General features: G+C 41.1%; 2 protein-coding genes across 2 annotated transcripts in view; both read right to left on the bottom strand.

The window, feature by feature from the left end:
• Positions 1–16,078, bottom strand: part of LOC130690112 (hemicentin-2-like) — a 34,686-nt gene extending 18,608 nt beyond the window's left edge. Inside the window, exons 1-2 of the mRNA XM_057513095.2 lie at positions 15,745–16,078; positions 913–1,212 (exon numbers count right to left, since the gene is read on the bottom strand). Of these exons, the coding sequence (XP_057369078.1) occupies positions 913–1,042 (130 nt within the window). The 5' untranslated portion in view covers positions 1,043–1,212; positions 15,745–16,078. The remainder of the gene's footprint in view (positions 1–912; positions 1,213–15,744) is intronic.
• The window catches only part of LOC130689843 (probable peroxisomal acyl-coenzyme A oxidase 1), a 66,213-nt gene continuing 57,508 nt past the window's right edge, over positions 10,017–18,721 (bottom strand). Inside the window, exon 15 of the mRNA XM_059496081.1 lies at positions 10,017–10,033. Coding sequence (XP_059352064.1) covers positions 10,028–10,033 — 6 coding nt within the window. The 3' untranslated portion in view covers positions 10,017–10,027. The remainder of the gene's footprint in view (positions 10,034–18,721) is intronic.

Here is an 18,721-nt window from a genome sequence, read left to right as displayed (position 1 = left end):
GTTTTCTTTTTTTTTTTTCCCTACCGTCAATAGTTTTTGTTTGTTCGCTCATGTCGGTGAAAGTGGCATGCCGACAGAGAGACCTTTCATCTCTTTTTTTTTTATTAACAGGACTGAGATTTTGGAAAGGGAAAAAAATGAAAAGGCGTCAGCGAATTGGAGAAAATCAAACAAAGACATTAAAGAAAAAAGGCAATAAAAAACGGAAAACATATTGCCGCACTTTAGAAGTGGAAAATGGATTTCCCTAGTTGTGCAAGTGCATTCAAAAGTGGGGTAAATGAAAGTGCCCTCCTATAAATGTTGGTAGTTATAGGAACTAACGCACCACTGCACCTGTGGATTCGCTTAGCTGACATTATAACCGAACAAAAAATGTTTCCAACGTTCTTGACGGCTCTTTGATTTTTTACACTGTTGGTTTGTGAAGGGTAACCAACAAAGAGCTACACTTGATGGATTTCGTCGATTTCTTTAATACCTGGGAACGGGTACGAATTAGTGGGATTGTACGACAACTGCCCACGAAACACACATTTAAAGCTCGATACAACTTCCGTTGCGAATGTTGTGTGGGAAACCTTTTTTTTTTTACTCTGTAGCCGCAGTTACGGCATGCACAATACTACTGTAAGTAGTTTACACATACATCGCCGTCAACGGTGCACGCCCCAGCCAGGCAGTTTTACGTCTGTTTGTCTAGCCTCCTGTACTTTTATTTTTAGTTGTTTGCCTGCGTCTAATTTGCCATAATGTTAATCTTTAAAAACCTATCGACACGACATCTACATACCCGCCCCAATAAGGACGCGTTGCCATGTCAACAGTTCAACTTTATGATGCCCGCTTTTCAAACAAACAAATAAAAACCGGGGGAGAAAAAAACAAAAAATAAAATAAAAGGCGTCTTACCTGATTGGCTGGCGTTGACCATCGCAATGCTCAAAATGAGAAGTCCTGAATAAAGCATGACTGTTGCGGCAAGATGATGAGATAAGATCATCCTTCGAACGAAGCAGTCCATTATTCTGCACCAAACCATGTCTATCTCCGTCCACCTCACACAGATAATGAATTGATGTTCTTTTTCTTTCCCTTTTTTTCCTTCGTCGTAGATGTCACGCAATGCACACGCACGTAACCAACAAGGAAACACAACTCAACTGCGGTCAGTTAGGTCACAGGGCGCGCCAAACTGCATATAAAATCCTCCTGTCCAACGAGAAATAAGAAATTGCATGTTAAATAATAAGTCAGTTGCTCAGCATCAGTCGATAAGACAAACACAACAGAAAATATCATACGAGGAGGACACTTTCGCTACCCCAATTTTACGATTTCATATTCGTTGCTACGACTCCCGCAGACGCTGACTGCGAAACATATTTGCATCCCCAACACGATTGGCAAATGATACCGAGTCAGCCAAGTAAGGATTTCATCAATTAATATCCGTCGTGGCTGTCGGGAAAAAGGATATTGTAAACCTAAATAGGGCACAGGAGTGATATAACAGGTTGAAACTTCAAAGAGATTTTGTGAATTCAAAGAGTTTTTAGTTGACGAGCGAATAGCGCGATGATATCGTGAAAGCTTTTGACAGGTAGATGGAACTTGGAAGCTCCACAAGGAGAAGTCGATCATCAATTTCGATTACGTGTGTGTTGATTGGATAGAAACGCAAGGGAAAGAAAGGTATGGCGGGACGGTATATATCAAGAAAGTTTCACAACCGTCAGAAAAGTTGCTACCGTTAATACGCACATCCTGCTCTTGGAGCAGCCACCCATGTAGAAGGGAGGATATAAAATCAAAAAGAAAAAAAAGAAAACGAAAGGAGAGAAAACGATTTTACAGCTGGTGAAGCAGTAGCAACAGTAAGACGCAGCGCCAGCAACACTCGTTAATTACGCCATTATAAAAACTTGGTGTAGAAAAAGGGAAGAAGGCGGACCACATTAATGCGCATCATCATCATCATCACACAATTTTCAAAGTAGACGTTCTTATCGAATTAAGCCACTTACACAAATGCCGTCTTCAGGTAAAGTTTAAAAACAGAATCGTGACGTCAGCCTTTGTGTCTAACGTAACTTCTCTGCACGGTGACTGAATGTAAATATTTCTAAAGGAACTATTCTGTTGAACGAAAACAGTCCACCCACAATTGTTCGCATTATTTTCTAAAAACCCAATGCTCGTCCAGACGGTGTCTGTACAATCTCTTTATCCACATGGCTACAAGCGTTTCACGCCATCTCGTCCATCATTTCTGCCCCTCGCGCAATAGCAAACGAATGCTGCATAAGGAAAGAGACAGCTTGTCGCCAGGGTAACCAGTAGTCACTTTCCTTGTTTTCTCGGAACTGTTAACGCGCTATGCACGTTAGCGAAAGACAGGCCAATTAGCTTTCCATACACGTATTTATTCATTTTTTTTTTGACCCGCTTCTTTTTGTGTTATGCAACGCCTCACGCAACTTTACTACAACTAAAAAAAGCTTTTTTATTGCGCACTTTCTCGCACGAGAAAACAATAAAAAGATTCAATGCAAATTTTCACGAAGCGTATTGTTTTTTTTTTGTTTTTTTCGCGTACGACTGTTGTTTACGTTCTCGGACACAATGTTAATTCTATCCGGCAGAATGTCCCTGAGAACCGCGCCCGAAAGGATTTCAAGTTCCGATACGCCCCCGACTTCAAAGAGTCCCTCTAATCCTAAACAGCGATGTTCCGCGAACCGCGACGCGTGTAAATCGAAATGATTTGAAGGAGCTCCATGTCCATCACGAATGTAAACAGAACTGCCCGCAACCCGTAAACGAAGGATGCCATTGCGAATCAGCCGGACGTAGCTCAAGCGACCTTGTGCTGTAACAGTGTAACTAGCATATGAGCAGTAAGTAAAAATAAAAAACTCGATCGTGTCCCCGATTTGTTCTATCGGAAAAGGAAAGATCAAACCGCTGACACGAGAACTAGCGACAGCGGGCCAAAATGCCTACATGGACTCCCCTTCCACCATTTGAATCAATAAAGAGATCACAAAAAAAAAAAGAAAGAACGGCGAAGAAAAGAACAAGAGACAACGCAAGCTCGGCGAAATAATATAGGCTGACAGTGGCAACAAAAATCATGTAATATCCATGAAAAATGGCGATCAGGCCCATTTGAAACCGACACACCCATTATTGTCTGTCAGCGATGGAGAAGTTGGCAACGCCATCATTCAAGACGGATAAAGAGACGAGCCAAAAAGAAAAGAAGTGTACTACTTCTAGTTTTAACTCCATTTAACGGCAAACAGAAGATGTAACTAAATTACAACCATCAAATGGAGAATTCCTGAGGCTGGTGCGTCGCCCTCTAATAATAGAGTGTCTGCATCAAGGTACGTTTGCACTCACGACCGAAAATGCGTTACATTTCCCTTCCTTATCTCCTTTCGCCAATCCCTGGTTGGATATTTACACACGGAATAAAGCCTAGACACACAAACACAGCCTGGCTCTTGTACACAAACGAATGAAACACACACACACACAAAAAAAAACAAGTTAAAAGAAAAAAAAAAAAAAATTCTAATGAAAAAAAAAAAAAAAAAAAAAAACGGACTGCTGGACGCGGAAGCTTTGCGACCTATACGCAGCAGTAAAATAAGCAACGCGAGCGCACGTCACACACACACACAGAAAAAAACGGTCCCGGCTGGTTTCCATCAAGCGGATCGATTCGCCAGATGGTATATAGGGAGGTTTGCTTATTTATACGCATTCAGAATACTATTTACACTTGCAGCTCCCACTTTTGCCCGTGGACGTTGGGGCGTGAGCGCGTCTAAAACGTACAGACGTGTATATGTTCTGTATATAGGAGTTGTGCTTTCAAACGACTTTGGCACACGCTTCGCAACTGTCCACAGTTTGTTTGCTCCATATATAAAAAGACAAGGCCCGTATAATGGTAGACGGACAACAGAAAAAAGAAAAAGGTTACTACGGAATAGTGGGAATCGACAGCACCTGTTTCCAATATGACGGCCGCCACTTTTCGTGCAACTAATTCAATTGGCAAAGTTGCAAGAAACCGTCTCCAGAAATAAAAAAAAAAGAAAAAAGAGACTCTGTCGTTTCTGGTACACGACACTTGAGCGCAACAACAACTGACTGGGCCTACATAGGGCCTTTTCACCATATCAATAGAAGACGACGTGCTGTTATACACCCAACACATAGAAACACGAGTGCTCTATAGTCTTTAAAAAAAAATGCTCCTATTAAAATAACTGTAAAAAAAAAGGAAATATATTTTGGGTAGAAAAAAAGTGACGAAGATGATGCCAAAAAAAAAAAGTAAGTCGTGAAAATACGTAGAATAATAAGACACTGAAGAGACGAAAGTTGAAGTGCGAAAAAGACTTCACACGTTACTGGCGCTGACAATCTAGCGCCCGCCATCTCCAACCAGTCATCTTATCGTTTCAACGACTGAACTGCCTAGGCTCCACTAGAGATAATTGACAGCAGACACGTCTTCTGATCTGTTAACTTTTTTTTTTCACTTCGACGTAGAGTTCACGCGACTGACATCTAATCATCTTGGACACATATTTCTTTGTTAATGTTTACACGCGCAAAGTGTGGCAACATCAGACGAACTACGACCTACTGTTCTTACAACGCGATAACGCAGTACGTAAATGTGATGGACAAACTATTCGTCCAGTCAACTCGACATTATTAGCTTTCCAGTTACGCAACAGTGCTGAAAAGACGCGCTCTGCATCGCAAATCGTTTCCCATTTAACGATTTTTGTTGCTGCTCGTGTCAAGCATCTAAACGATTCGTCTAAAGAAAACCTACACTCAAAATGCAGATGCACTTATTCTTTATCTTTGTAAAGAAAAAAAAATACATCACGTCCATGCGCTTCGATGTTTCCCCTTTTGTCCGTCAACAACTAACTTTCAGTTTGTCGAAACCACCCACCTTTTTCTCTCACACTTGGATAACTAATTCAACATGAGCAAGGAAAACAGGATCGTCTATCCTTCAAAACGGATATTACGCCTTGTGGTGATGACAGGGCACGAGAAAACTTGATTCCTACTGGCGAGAGGAGTAACAAAAAAATGCCGTCAGATTTATGGAACTTGATTCAATTTATTTCGCCTTGGTTGATGGATTTTTACTGCTTCAGTTTGCACCGTCAGACTCCACCCCTTTGTACTTTGAGCTTAAGAACTGGAAGGAAGAAGAATGAACATTGTTCTTTGAAAAGATCAATTTCACTTGTTTTTCCTTTTCCCATAGTTACAGCGTCCTAGCATCTTACGATGTGTTTTTGGGGTGGGGTCCGGCCAATGTAAATAGGTAAAGCGTAATATAGTCGCTCGTCCGTCTTGAATAGAGTGCCTGCTTTTCCGTGAGGCCATCGATCCTACGCTCCCTGTTTGGGTTGCGCAGGCAGCGGAACGTTAGTTTAGAATCAACAAACATCATCAACAGCCAAGAGTCTATAAGAGAACGATTGAGTCATTTCCAGGGGCCATTTAACCTTAATGGCCAGCTACTGGATGAGCGTGGGCGGTGGATTTTTTTTTAGGGGGGGATCCGTGTTTGCACGGCGGAACAACGTACGCCAGCCAGCTGGCCACCCTTCTAGCGATTTGGCCCGTCTCGTTGAATCATTAACTCAACTCGCACAGATTCCCGCTGAGGCCTTTTTAAAACGAATTACGGCCACGCTGTGAATGATTGACAAAAATATTGACTAAATGCATAAAGACGAGTTCTGTATGGCTTGCGGACGCGCTCAATAATCCAATGCCGACTGCGCACTCAAATACGAGAATAGTACCTTAACGATCTTTCGCAGACGGCGAGTATCACGTTCTCTCCAATAATGCTATATGGATTACCGGTACGTGATAGGCTGATTTCAAAAGATATGTTACGTATACTCCTTCGGAGGAAAGAGTAAACTCTAATGTAAAGAGAAAAGCGCGCAGGAAGGGCGGGGGGGTTGTGGACAAAGAGAAAACGATGGGGATTAGATGAAATATCTTGTAACAACAAGACATACGGACATGAGAAAGACAAAAAGAAAAAAAATGTAACCGATACACTGGTAGAAAGACACGTTTAAATTACATTTTAAAGCTTTTTGTTGTATAAGGTGCTCAAACTAGTTTACCAAAAGAACAAAGTTCATTCAAAAACTAAAGTTTCGCTTTCTCTATTGATCAAAATTCGTTGTGCGTGGGGGGAAATGGATATGAACGCAACACGGAAGCAATCCTATTACGAAGTAAGTTTCTCTTATTACTATTTTCAAAACCAGGCAATAAAAAATAAAACTAAAAGGCAAGATGTCTTTCTTTGGCGGATTCGCCAATCACAAAATAACAATGACCTCACATCGATCAACGCCGTGCGTGTAGTTAAACGTATAAGTGAAGAGATGAAGAAAAAAAAAGAAGAGAAATGATTCGAATAAATTTTGCATCGATGCGGTTGAAGAGGATACAGGGCCCAGTTGAAGTACAACATGGGGGACTGTCTTCGGGAACGAATATCGATACAACCCTCTTTCTACTTTTGCCTTTTCTTTACTAAACACTCGAAATGGATGGTTACAGGAGACCTCCCCCGCACATAGAGTTATGCATGTCGGTGGCAGGCATTTTAGCACCCTCACTGCCCACAGGGGAGTCCTCGATGTTCGTCTATTATGATGTCGTGCGCCGTGTTGCGAAGAAAAACAGCGTATACCATCCTCGGACCGAGTGACGAATGATGACAATGTCATCCACATGCACTCAAAAACGGCGGAGGAAAAAATAGGCATAAAAACGGTCTAATTTACGTTTCAGATTTGGTGCAAGTGAAGGCTGGTTAATGTTGTTTGTCCTTTCCATTTGACCGAGAAAGCCATTCATATGAGATGAACTGAACTGGAAATTGGGGCCTTTCTCTATCCTTGGCTGGGCTTTAGCGGAACGCAAAAAATGGAACACTCAAACGGATCTAATGTCGAACAAATGAATTTGAAAACGCTGGGAAATAGCAATCGGTTACTAAAGGTCGACATTCGATCCAAACTATTTTCACCTCAATAAATATGCCAAACTGTGTGGCATTTTCAAATATGTAGATAATTCAAAGTAAAAATGGAAGAGCGGATCAATCACGCGTAAGACAATAATGTCCCTCAAAAGTGGGTTTTAAAAAAAAGGGCAAGAGACAATACAAAGAGCGTCCAAGAATAGAGAAAATGCGTGACACGCGACATCGATAGCTACACGAAAAACTACGGCGGAAACTTGAGCCCAGAAAAGTACGAAAAGAAGAACAAAAATGCGCGAGTTGCTAAAGAAACACGGCACGCATAAGCCGGATTATCCCATCATCAGTGTGTGGCTACTTTTGACAACTATTTCACTATTTTTGACAGAGTTTCTCCTCTCGCAGAGTCCTAACTACATTAACTTTCGGTCATCGTCCACATCAAGAAACACAAGACTCCAAAAAGCTTTCTTGCTTTTCTTTAGTTTTTTATTCACATCCGTTTTTTTTTCATGATTATTGTCACAAGCCTTTCTCTTGTTTCTTTTTTCACTAGCCATCCGTCCGGCTAGCGGATATCTCTCTCTCTCTTTGTCTATTCTACAAGGAAAGGAAGTGTTTGTTTTTGTTTTACATCAATATATAAACACGCTACGTATTGTCTTTCCCTCTTTTTTTTTTTTTTTTCTTTCTTTTATTTCATTTTCGGTGTAATCTTACAGCACGAGCTTTTTATTTTTTTTTGCGTGCGTCCAAAAACTCCAACCGAAAATAATGCACAAAAGAAAGAAATCTCTGTAACCAAAAGATTGATCCGTCAAGTCTTCAGTTCGACGGCGAAACTTTCTCCAACAGTTCGCTTCGATAGAGAGACTTGCGGGCTCTTGTTCTCTTTATTTCACTCGATATTTTACGTCTGATGAATGGCTCTTATACGGGCCCGCAGTTTTCAGTCTATACAGGACCATCGGTGGGATTTCGATGAGAGCGAGCGCATGACGTGTTTGAGCATCATCGCGAATTCGTGGATGATTCAATGACGAGTTTTCAAAAGGCTTTCTCATTACTTCTCATAAATCCATCAACAAAGCGAAACGCAAAACTGCCGTACCGATCTCAAAAAAGGAAGATTTTAAAGATCACGCCCACGTGTGCAATGGCCTCGCATTCTCATTTATCGTACATTTCGAGAACACGGTTAATAAGAACATGACGCAAAAATAAATAAATAAATAAAAGAGCGTACTTATTCGTGATTATTTGATTTAATTATCTTATTAAAAATTGGCTGAGAACGAATGAAATACTATATCTGAATAAAAGCCGATGTTTGCGTAGTAATTGAAATGAGATTGCGGGGCCCATCACCGTATCCACTAGTTGGGAATGAATTTTCTCAGATTTCGCATGAATATCACATATCACCGTTGAATCGTCCACACAAAAGTACCGGATCCTCCCCCCCCCCCCATTTAGATTTTCAGAACTGTGGCATCCAAGCACGTGAAAACGTTCATTTTTGTTTTTTTGATTAGGGAAACGCATTTGCGATTTTTTACGTTGCGAAAGACTTGCCTAACGGGCAAATCGATATACGCAACCTGCATGCACTACCGTGCAGTAAACCCTCTACGTCCGATCAACAGCTCATTTGTTTTTTGTTTTTTTTTTAGATCAAAAATGATTGAGACCCGTTGCTGTAGCATTACGACGGCCAAACATTTAAGGAACGAATCACGGCGACGGCCATGAAGGTGTTGATAACGCGTTGCGTTGCGATGGCACTTTATAATACGACCAACCATTGGCACAAAATATCGAAGAGCCTTCGTCTATTTCTGTTGCGATGCATCAAAGAAACACGATTTATATAAATGGGTGGGGATCAGCCGAACACGTCGTCGCCCAGGCAAAAAAGGTGACCTGTTATGGAGAAGCGTCCATCGCACCATTCGAGCGGAAACAGGAGAGCTCACAAGTAGTAGCGAACGGCAAAAAAGGGAAATGGAGGGTGAAAAGAAGCAAATAAGGAGGGTGAAAGGGATCAGCAAATAGAAGACACAATGTACAGAGGAGACTCTCTGCTGTAAAAGAGAGGAAACTGACCGCGTTGCCATCGACAGCAACTAGACGAAGGCGACAGACCGTATAGCGTACATATATAGAGAAAGAAGCAACACGATTCGCAGCACTGCGGCTTTAAGAGGATCACCATCAATCAGGCTCATCTTATCAACCAAGAGAAAAAGGGAAAAAGATAATTATGAAAAAATCAAATTTCTCAAACCAATACCCATTCGTGTAAGATAACGTACAAGTCCGTATACTAACGTACGTAACAAGCGTTCAATACAATTTTCCCTATTGAATTTTTAAACATGAGGCCCTTGTTATTTTTTTAAAGCATTGTTGGTTTAATTTGACGAATGAACTGTATAGATCAAACCTTTTGCGCTTGACCTTCTACCTTTTGAGTGATTGACGTCAAAGAAACGGTACTTGTACATCAAACTTCCATTGTATCTAACGAGCAGATTATTTAAAAAAAAAAAAAAAAAAAGGGCAAGGTCGGCACTACATTGAAGATGGAAAGACAGACAGTGAATACGCAGGAAACGAGGGGAGGCTTTGGAGGACCCATAACTGAAACGTTACGTACGGAGACCCCATAACGAGATCTATAGTAAAAAAAAAAAAAAAAAAAAAAAAAAAAAAGAAAGTCAATCGACGTGGGGTACTGGCTCTGCCAAACAACAGTTTCACGTCCAGGCTGTTGGGGCGTTGAGGGACTCTTCGGAGTTATTGTCGGGGTCTAGGCCAAGAGCCACTTTGGGGAACCTGGGACTTTGCTGTTGTTGAAGTTTACAACGTCAGCGATGGCCAGTGTATAGTCGACCAAACGTAACCTTATTCCCCGATTTATTTCTTAAAAAAAAAAAAGAGAAACGTTTTGAGCGCTCAAAACTTGGTTGGCGCCTCCATAAGCAATCAGGCAATGGCAACTAATCATTTCTTCACTCTGAACGGGATTTAATTGGGGAAAATGACCGGCAACATCGTGAGCAAGCACTTAAAAAAGATATTAGGACTCCATCAAAACAAAGGACAAAAATAGCCTCTAATTGCGAGCATTCACACATCGCTCTTGAAACACGCATGATGTATAAAAAAAAAAAACTAAAAAAAAACGATTGTTATTCTTGCGACGTGGCCACAGAGATGCTGAAACGGATGCATCAACCATCATTTCGGTTCATATTGGACACGGTAATATAAAAACGGCTTGATACAATGACAGATGCGCACATCACGAAGAACGATCTGCCATTATAACGTGTGGCTTTTTCGTACAGATGATGCATCAAGATGTAATGCAGCATCATTTCGAAGACACGTAGATTGTAAGGACTAGTTAAAGCTAGTGAATTACAGCACTATAATCTCGGTTGCCTTCAAGCCTATTTCAACCACTCTGCGCAACCCGTTAGCATTAGCCAACCAGAGGCTGGCGTAGAATAGTGAGGCGAGGAAATAAAGAAATCTCGCAGTCTTCCGCGAGCCCTGTCGTCATTCCGCTGTCGGATAGGGACAATTCAATTTTGCACAAGAAAGGGTTTTCGTTTCTGTAATTTTCAGTAGAAAAAAAGCACACATAAGACAATGTGCGCGGGCTTGAATAAAACGCTAATAGGATTGCGCTATATGCTACGTAAAAGGCCTATTCGCTGATGCAACGTACAACCAGAGAATCCAAACAGAATATTTTAAAAAAGAAAATAAATAAATAAATAAAAAAAGGGGCCTAATTTGGGAGAGTACACACATTTCCTTTTGAGAGTTTCGGGTTGAATAAGCGCAGCGGCGAGTGAATAGAAAAAGAAAAAAATGGTTAAGATTTGCCCAATGCAAAAGAATATATAGCAATCGAGCAAAAGCAAATTAATTTTCCATAGTATTAATAATTGAAATTAAATTGCTTTGGCTTTGCCCGGCCAGTTTTTATCCAGGCCGTCGCATATGACCTACATAACAAGCCGTCCGCTTATTATATTGAACCATGTACGCATATCGGAGATGTGGCTGGACATGCACTGTGCCTCCCGACAGTACGGAAATTGAAACGTGAATGATTGAAAACAATAGAACTGTGCTCAAAACCACACCTACGGCTACGTCATGTATCAAATCTACGTTACATACGAAACTTTTGAACTTGCCGCGCACAAATTCCCTCTTGTTCTGGAGCCGATCGATTGCAACTTCTAATAGGATTCGAAACTGCACCCGAATGGGGCGTGCAATACAAAATAAAACGTGGTAAAACAATCAAATTAAAGAAGCAAGAGAAAATGGTAGACGTCACCCTAGAGGGTGAAAGAATTCGCATAAGAAATGTGGTCATCAGTCGTTAAATAGCAAGAGAAACAACAGCCATTGTAAACCGCAGTTCGGCACGAATTTCAGCGGGATCAATCGCGACTGCCACTGCGTCCAATAATCTGTACATGCATGTCGTTCCAATTTTCTTACATGTATACGTACACACAAGGGCATTCAAATTGCGACCCTTGTACATTATATGACACACAGACGCAGTGAATGGGTATTTCTTTGTAAACCTCATCGTAATAATAGCCAAAGCAATCGGGAGGGGCTTTTGCAAATGAACCAGAAACTTATTGGACATGCACGCTGACATGCCACTGTGTCTTTGTTTGTAAGGTGCGGCAATCCCTCCCAACCCGAACAGGGAAAATATGACAACAACCCGAATGAGAATCTCGATTGCACATAATACAATGTTAAAAATGACGGCTCTATAGTACACAGAGAAGACTTCACGAACGAACTCGTCCCGTTAGCCAGTTTACTACATTCTGCGAGGACAAAGGATTGCTTCATTTGTTTGCCCAAAAGTTTACAACTGCCTAAACAGAAAAAAAAAATCCCCATAGATCCAACAATGCCACTCTCTCACCGCTGAAAATTCGAGTTGCAGTTCAAAAAAGAAAGGCTTCAAGAGATTCTAGTGGGTATACGAAAAAAAAAAAAAAAAAAGAAACCCAATGATTTGAAACTGTCAAAGGCAGTACTTTTTCAGGCCTACGTAAATCGAGATAACTGTACCACATAGCAGACGACGTTTTCTTGGAAATGCAACTACAACAAACGCACAGTTTCCCATACCCTTCTCGCCGTTGTATATAGTTTGGATCCTGTTAGTGCGTAGCCTATCAGTTGGCCATCGTCTATACAAATCGAGTCGGGCAAAAGATTTTCATACGAAAAGAAAATATCGCGACTATGTACGGCTTCTTCGGGCCGACATGACAAAGGCCGACCCGAAGATTTCCTTTTAAAAAGGATGGCTCCCGAAAAGCTCATCGGCAATGTTACATCAATTAAAGTTCAGTGTGTGTGGTAATTTTTTTTTTTTTCAAAAGGGCATCGAGAATACTTGGGGAAAAAAAGTAATCAGCAACTGGGAAATTTTTTTTTTTTTAAATGAACAAGGGTAGGAGCTACAATTTAAACATGTACGAAATGTAATTGCGTGTACCGTAGGGCTGTTGTGGGCGTTGCCCCGAACTAAGGCAAGGAAATAAATTCTTTATCGCGTTGTGATGAATCGCCATAAGAGCGAGTGAAACGCGGAAAACAAGGCGGGCGAAAGAAACGTGGGGAAAAAGACGTAACAAAAAAAAAAATGGTAATCCAACTGCTTCAAGTGAAGGGTTGTATACTTGCATAACGCGTGACAGACGATGATAAATGCGATCCCATCAGGTTCGCTTTTCTAGTTTTCCCCCACGTTCCTTCTCTATCAGCTAACATCCACAGCAACGCAATTCGTCGACGCAATCCTTTTTTTTTCTCTTGTTCTTATATGTGTATTGCCTATTCATTCGTCGTGATGTATGGGGAAAAAACAAGAAAAAAAAATAATCACGTCTAAGCCTATTTAAAATAAAATAGATTAGGTCACATTTCGTTACTTGTTTTTTCTCCATTATAATATTCGAACTCCCGTGCCATTACATCAATCAATACCCCGGTAGCTCATCCAACCTTCCTAGTAGGAGCCAATATTTAGATGAACGTCCTACGTAAAATGTTTGCTGAATAAAGAAAAAAAAAAGAAAAACCTATAGAATGTTGCTAATACACAAAAACTTGTGAACATTTGTGAGGGATAGATTTTTCTTTTTCCCACGCAGCAATCACTTTCTATCTGAACTCGTACAGCCTCTTTCTGTTCTCTATTTGCCACCCTGCAATAGAGTTATCGTTCAAACCGGCGACACACTTCTGGGCGTAGCAGAACATGTATATATATCTAGATAAACGTGACTCGTACACACCGGTGTGGTCAGCGCGCTCCTCATCCTAGATGCTTGCTACACATGTCGCCTACTGCTGACGCCAGTCGTCACTTGGTTAGGCGTTGCTCTTCAAATACGACGCCATTACCATCTCCCCCTGTTGCAGACATACGGTTTGGGGATTGAAACGCTAATACAACAGAGACCGCAAGATTGGCTGATAAAAGAAACACACAGACGACAGAATCAAAGAATCTTGAGGGGTCCTTCGTTCCACGCTAGCGCACCCGGAATAAGTAACAACAAAAATAAGGCAGTAATGGTGTAACACGCAGCGGGGTAGTAGGTAGGGGGGTGAGAAAATAAGAAGGGGCTATGTGGTGAGGATATACATTACACATAGTGGTGTTGAGTCGTAAATATATCAAGTCTCTTCAGCTTCAAAGGGGATTAAAAAAAAAAAGTAGCCTATACTGCTGTACTATCAAGTGCAAAGAGGGTCCGCAAACGGGGAAAAGGTGAACGCGACCATTGCCACACAGCGTCTCTATAAATCTCTCATAGCAATCCGCTGGCAGCGTGGTCGTCCATCTTTTCTTTCGGGTTGGGTTTTCTCTACGGTACACAGACTCTTTCAGCGAGATGACGGAGTGAAGCTGACGGCCCGGTCATGCGAATAGAGTCATCGTATTGCGTATATACACTAACAACAAAACGCGGTGTCTTGTAGCGCAAAGAGACATCTCCTTCTTCGTCATCCTCGTGTTCCTTCTGACCCTCTTTCCCCAGAAGTTCTGTCTACTCGCTTCGGTGGCAATCGCTCGGTCTACAAGCTTTATACACAAACTCAACTCCAAGAAATGCTGATACCGTCAAAATAAACACACATATATCAAGGAAATGTGCAGCCAGGTGGTAAATTTTTTTCCCATTCTAGACAAAAAACAACCACAGCCGGTGATGTGACACAAAGTATTAAATACTAGCAGTGAGAGAAACAAAACGAAAAGAATCAATCAAGCGTACATAGAAATCTGTATAAGAGAAACGGCTTCAGAAATAAGAAAGACCAACAGCCAAATGAAGAAGAGAAGAACAAACAAGCACACAGGGGCGGGATGGATGGCAGCAGATTGCTGCTACCCTATCCCCGCTCTCTTCACCGTACAAACAAACGGGAAAATTTCTTTGATGACGGGGTTTGTCTGATCTTTTCACGGATCAGTCAACCGCTTTCCCTTGACACTCGTCGAAACGCCTAATATATACAACACAAGACGGATGATGGAAGAGCGACAGCCCCATCGACTCATCAGGCCACCCCAGTTTTCCTCTTCGCCATGTCCTTGATAAACATTAACCTTTCTCTCGTTTTTTTTTGTGGATAGATCCTTTCATTTCTTATTGTCTCCTTCAGCGTTCTTCTTTTGGCCCTCTTCTTTATAATCACTCTTCAAGCCCTTTCACTTTACACACGAAAATGTACGAGCACTTTTTTAATGATGCGCCTGTGCTTAATGGCAATGAGCAAACGTAAGGCCTAAAAGACATAAGGTCAGTGTCGCAGTTGACAAAAAAAAATCTCATCCTATTTTTTGGAAAGATATTGATTAGAAGAGACAGGCACAAGATTTTCAACAAGGAGCTCACATCGCATACAAGAGCCGTTTGACGAAACGATGTCAAAGAGAAGGCCCATAGTGCCACATTTACATGTCATAAAAGAAGCATCCTTCTTCAAGGCAAGATCCATTTTTCACATCAAAAATCTGTGCGCGGATCAGGTCGTAAGTAGAGGTATTATTCATCCCATTTCTTGTCGCATTTTCTTTTAAACACAACGGCCAAAGGAATGAAAAAAAAATGGTGAAAATACAAAGGACAGGCTGCACTAAACTATGCAGACATGATGTGGTTGTCGTGACCTGTTCAACAAGGAACAACACAAGCAGGTGATCCGATAAAGGTTTAACCCTTTCTTTTTCATGCAGCCGCCGCTGTGTGACTGTCTAGCATATCAATGTCAAAGATGAAAGCCCAACGAATAATCCGCTTCATTCGACGTATAAAAGGATGCCAAAATAAAATACTGAAACGATAAAGACACTCTGTCTGTATGGGATCGACCCAATCCGATCGAACAGGGGAATACATGCCAAGAGCACTGAGTAAGAACGCAACGTTGTAGTGGGCAAGTTTCCTACGGCCAATCAACTATTAAAGAAGACGTGCCCACCGCTTGCACAATTCCATCTAGAACTCATTATCGTGCAACGGGATTTGGCATTGACCTGGGCTACGTAGCCCAACGTGAATCGGCGCAGAACATTATGAAAACGTAAAGCAGCTTACCGCCGTTTTGGTTTTGTAGAAAGAGAATGTTCTTTAGCGCTGTTCAACTGTAACCAGCAGGCGGCCTAGTGGCAAGAACACAACCGACAAAGCGGATGACTGCAAAACAGAGTCCGACAAGGCGGTAATGACCACGCTTGACATAGTGAGGCCAACAATAGAATTCCAAATGCACCGACAAAAAAAAAAGGCAAACAAAAAAAGAAAAAAAAAAAGGGAAAAAAAAAAAGAAAAAAACAGCCAAGAGGTTTCCAATCTCTATGGCGGCGTTCAAAAATGAAGGTTGTCGTTGTTCATTTTAGAACCGCAACGCTGTTGTCACTGTACCAACTAGCACCAATGAAACAAGTGACTAGCAGAAACGTTCCAAATTTGTGAATAAACAAACAAAATTGGCCGGTATTATTCGACTGGGATGCACGGACAGTAGGAGGCACTGTGAACACGGCCGCTGACGCGAGGATAATGAGACAGGAGTTTTTGACATGCCCGAAAACCACCCCCCCCCCAACTCTTCCGTGTGATGAACCGATTCACGTCCTACCCTATACGCGTGTACCGCCGGTTCGTACAGACGATGCCAAGCAACACAATCTACGCAAGCGCACGATCCAACAGGACAAACCTTTTCCCTTTGCTATAAAGAGGGCGGCAGAAAAGGGGAAAAACAAAAATCGTACGCACATTTTTTAGAACCAAAAACGAGTCATTTTTTTTCCATCGTCTTTGAAAAAGTGAAATAAAAAAGAAATAAAAAAACGAGTCACTTTGCATAATTTCTCGACGTCTACTAATCCCATAAGTAACTGAAAAAAAAGAGATTCGTGGAAGAACTTTGCGACCCTAGTTGCCAACTTAAGCGCTATGATTTCTCAATTTCTCAGCGCACTAATAATGACGGACGTTCAAAAAATCTTAATCTTGATTTAACGAGGCGTGACGGACTTTACTTTGTCCTTCTATTGCTCTTCATCAGCCAAAAAAGGAAGGAAAAAAAAAAAAAAAAAGACAGCCGCGAATTTTCGCTTTAGATTTAGAGAAAAACTTCAATGCAATTTGGAAGCCATGCGAATGAACGTGAGACAGTTGGCTACGTAAATTTTATGAGCCAACGCACTAACCCGTACTACTACGCACACATCACGAATTTATTCCAAAATGCACGTCCCCTACTTACCTATTGAATAATCCAAATCAGCGCCCCGCTCTCTTTTTTTCGTGGACTGTGGTTGCCGATGTCTTTGACGAGATCCGAGAAAACGTGGGGAGTCTATCTGAAATCAGAAGAAGAAGAAGAGAATTACATATAGGAAATATCTTTGCCACATTTTCTTTTGCTCATCTTTTGATGAATAATTCAACAGATATCTTTCGCTATGTTAGTCCTCAACATTTTCTTTCAATAGATAGCTGACAGACGGCGAAATGAGGTCGTTTTTTATTTCTATTTTGTGAGCCAACCAGCGTCAATACTGGTGGCCGCAAGGCAAAATAAGCGAAAACTAGAAATACGTGAAATCAATGGTGAATGAATGGTAATGCAACTAGAGCATCAAAAGGCCTTTTTTTTCGCTAGCGGCTAAATGGTTGATATCAGAGGGCAAACGCACAATGGACGAACACTAGATCCGACTTTTGCCTTTGTTAGTTTTTTTTTGTCGTAACCCTGTGTATCTACCCAACCCAATAGCATCCTATAATGATTTTTTTTTTTGCCAGCGTGAAATATTGATCCTTTCGTGGCTGTTTCTATTCCCGTGAAAATCCCAGCTTTTCAACAAGCGAAAACATGAAACAAAAGAAAAAAATGTAAATGGGCAGAAGACGAGAAATTTCGTTTAGTCTTGTTTCTTTTCTTGCCATATTTCACGCGTGACAAATTTGTAGGCCTTACTTTTCTCAGATTTTTTTTTCCATCTCAATCAAAAATATTTTTTTAACGTTGACGGAGTGTGTGACATGATTGCAAATGATTACGACCCTTCTCCAATTGGTAAAGCCCTATTAGCTGTGCAGATGCACACAATGAAAATTTTTCTTATAAAAGCAAAACACCTACAAGATTTTTCACTATGCCCTCACTTTTGACTAATGGGCTTTCACAAGACGCAAATTGTTCAAGCCCGACACACTCACTTCCAGTACACATTTTTCCTTCCTCAATAATGGTCGTGTCAAACGGGAAGGAAATGTGAACGGAGAAAAGTCTATTGAAATATGTTCAACGTCTACGTCAATTGACTGCCACACATTTATAGGAACTATTTGATAGACAAGGGAGCGGTGGAGTATATAACCAACTTATCGCGTTACGGAACAACTTGAGAAAGCAAAAGGTGTGGGCGCATTTGTAAAAGTCAACAAGTTATTGAAGAGAACTTGTGTTTATGGTTAGAAATCGCTTCGTACTTTTGGCTAACGCTGAAGGATCAGAAAATAGTTGAATAGCCCCAAACTTTTTCTCTTATCACACAGTTTGGCAAATGGCTTTAAGCCGCGTTTTCTCAACGACAGTATACAAAAAGATTTTGAATATTTAGCAATCACTGAAAGAGATGTGAATAGTTTAGGAAAACGCATACAACGTTAACGATGCGACAATCAAAACACAATTGTTGACATAAAAATAAAAGACTGCGAGTCTTTGAATATGTTAAATTTCGAACTGAAACATCCGGATTACCTCGACGTAATTGCATCGAAAACAACTTCGTTACTGATGATTGCCGGCCAAAAGGGGAAAAAGATAGCAAACTAAAATATGACGATAGCCCTTTTGTTATTATTCCATTAGCTCAGTTGTTTAAAAAGTTATTTTTAAAACATCGTTATGGCATTAAAAAGCCAAGCCCTTGTTTGCTTTTTTCTGATCTAGGAAACAACATGGACTAGATCCATACCCAAATGATGCCTTGAAGGTAGTTGCACTCGTTTGATTTTTGCAACAAAAATTGGAGAATGGCAAACAGAAAAAAAA

This window comes from Daphnia carinata, chromosome 7, assembly GCF_022539665.2.
Source record: "Daphnia carinata strain CSIRO-1 chromosome 7, CSIRO_AGI_Dcar_HiC_V3, whole genome shotgun sequence".
NCBI lineage: Eukaryota > Metazoa > Arthropoda > Branchiopoda > Diplostraca > Daphniidae > Daphnia > Daphnia carinata.
The sequence above is the reverse complement of the archived record's forward strand: the minus strand, read 5'-3'. Positions and strand labels throughout refer to the sequence as shown.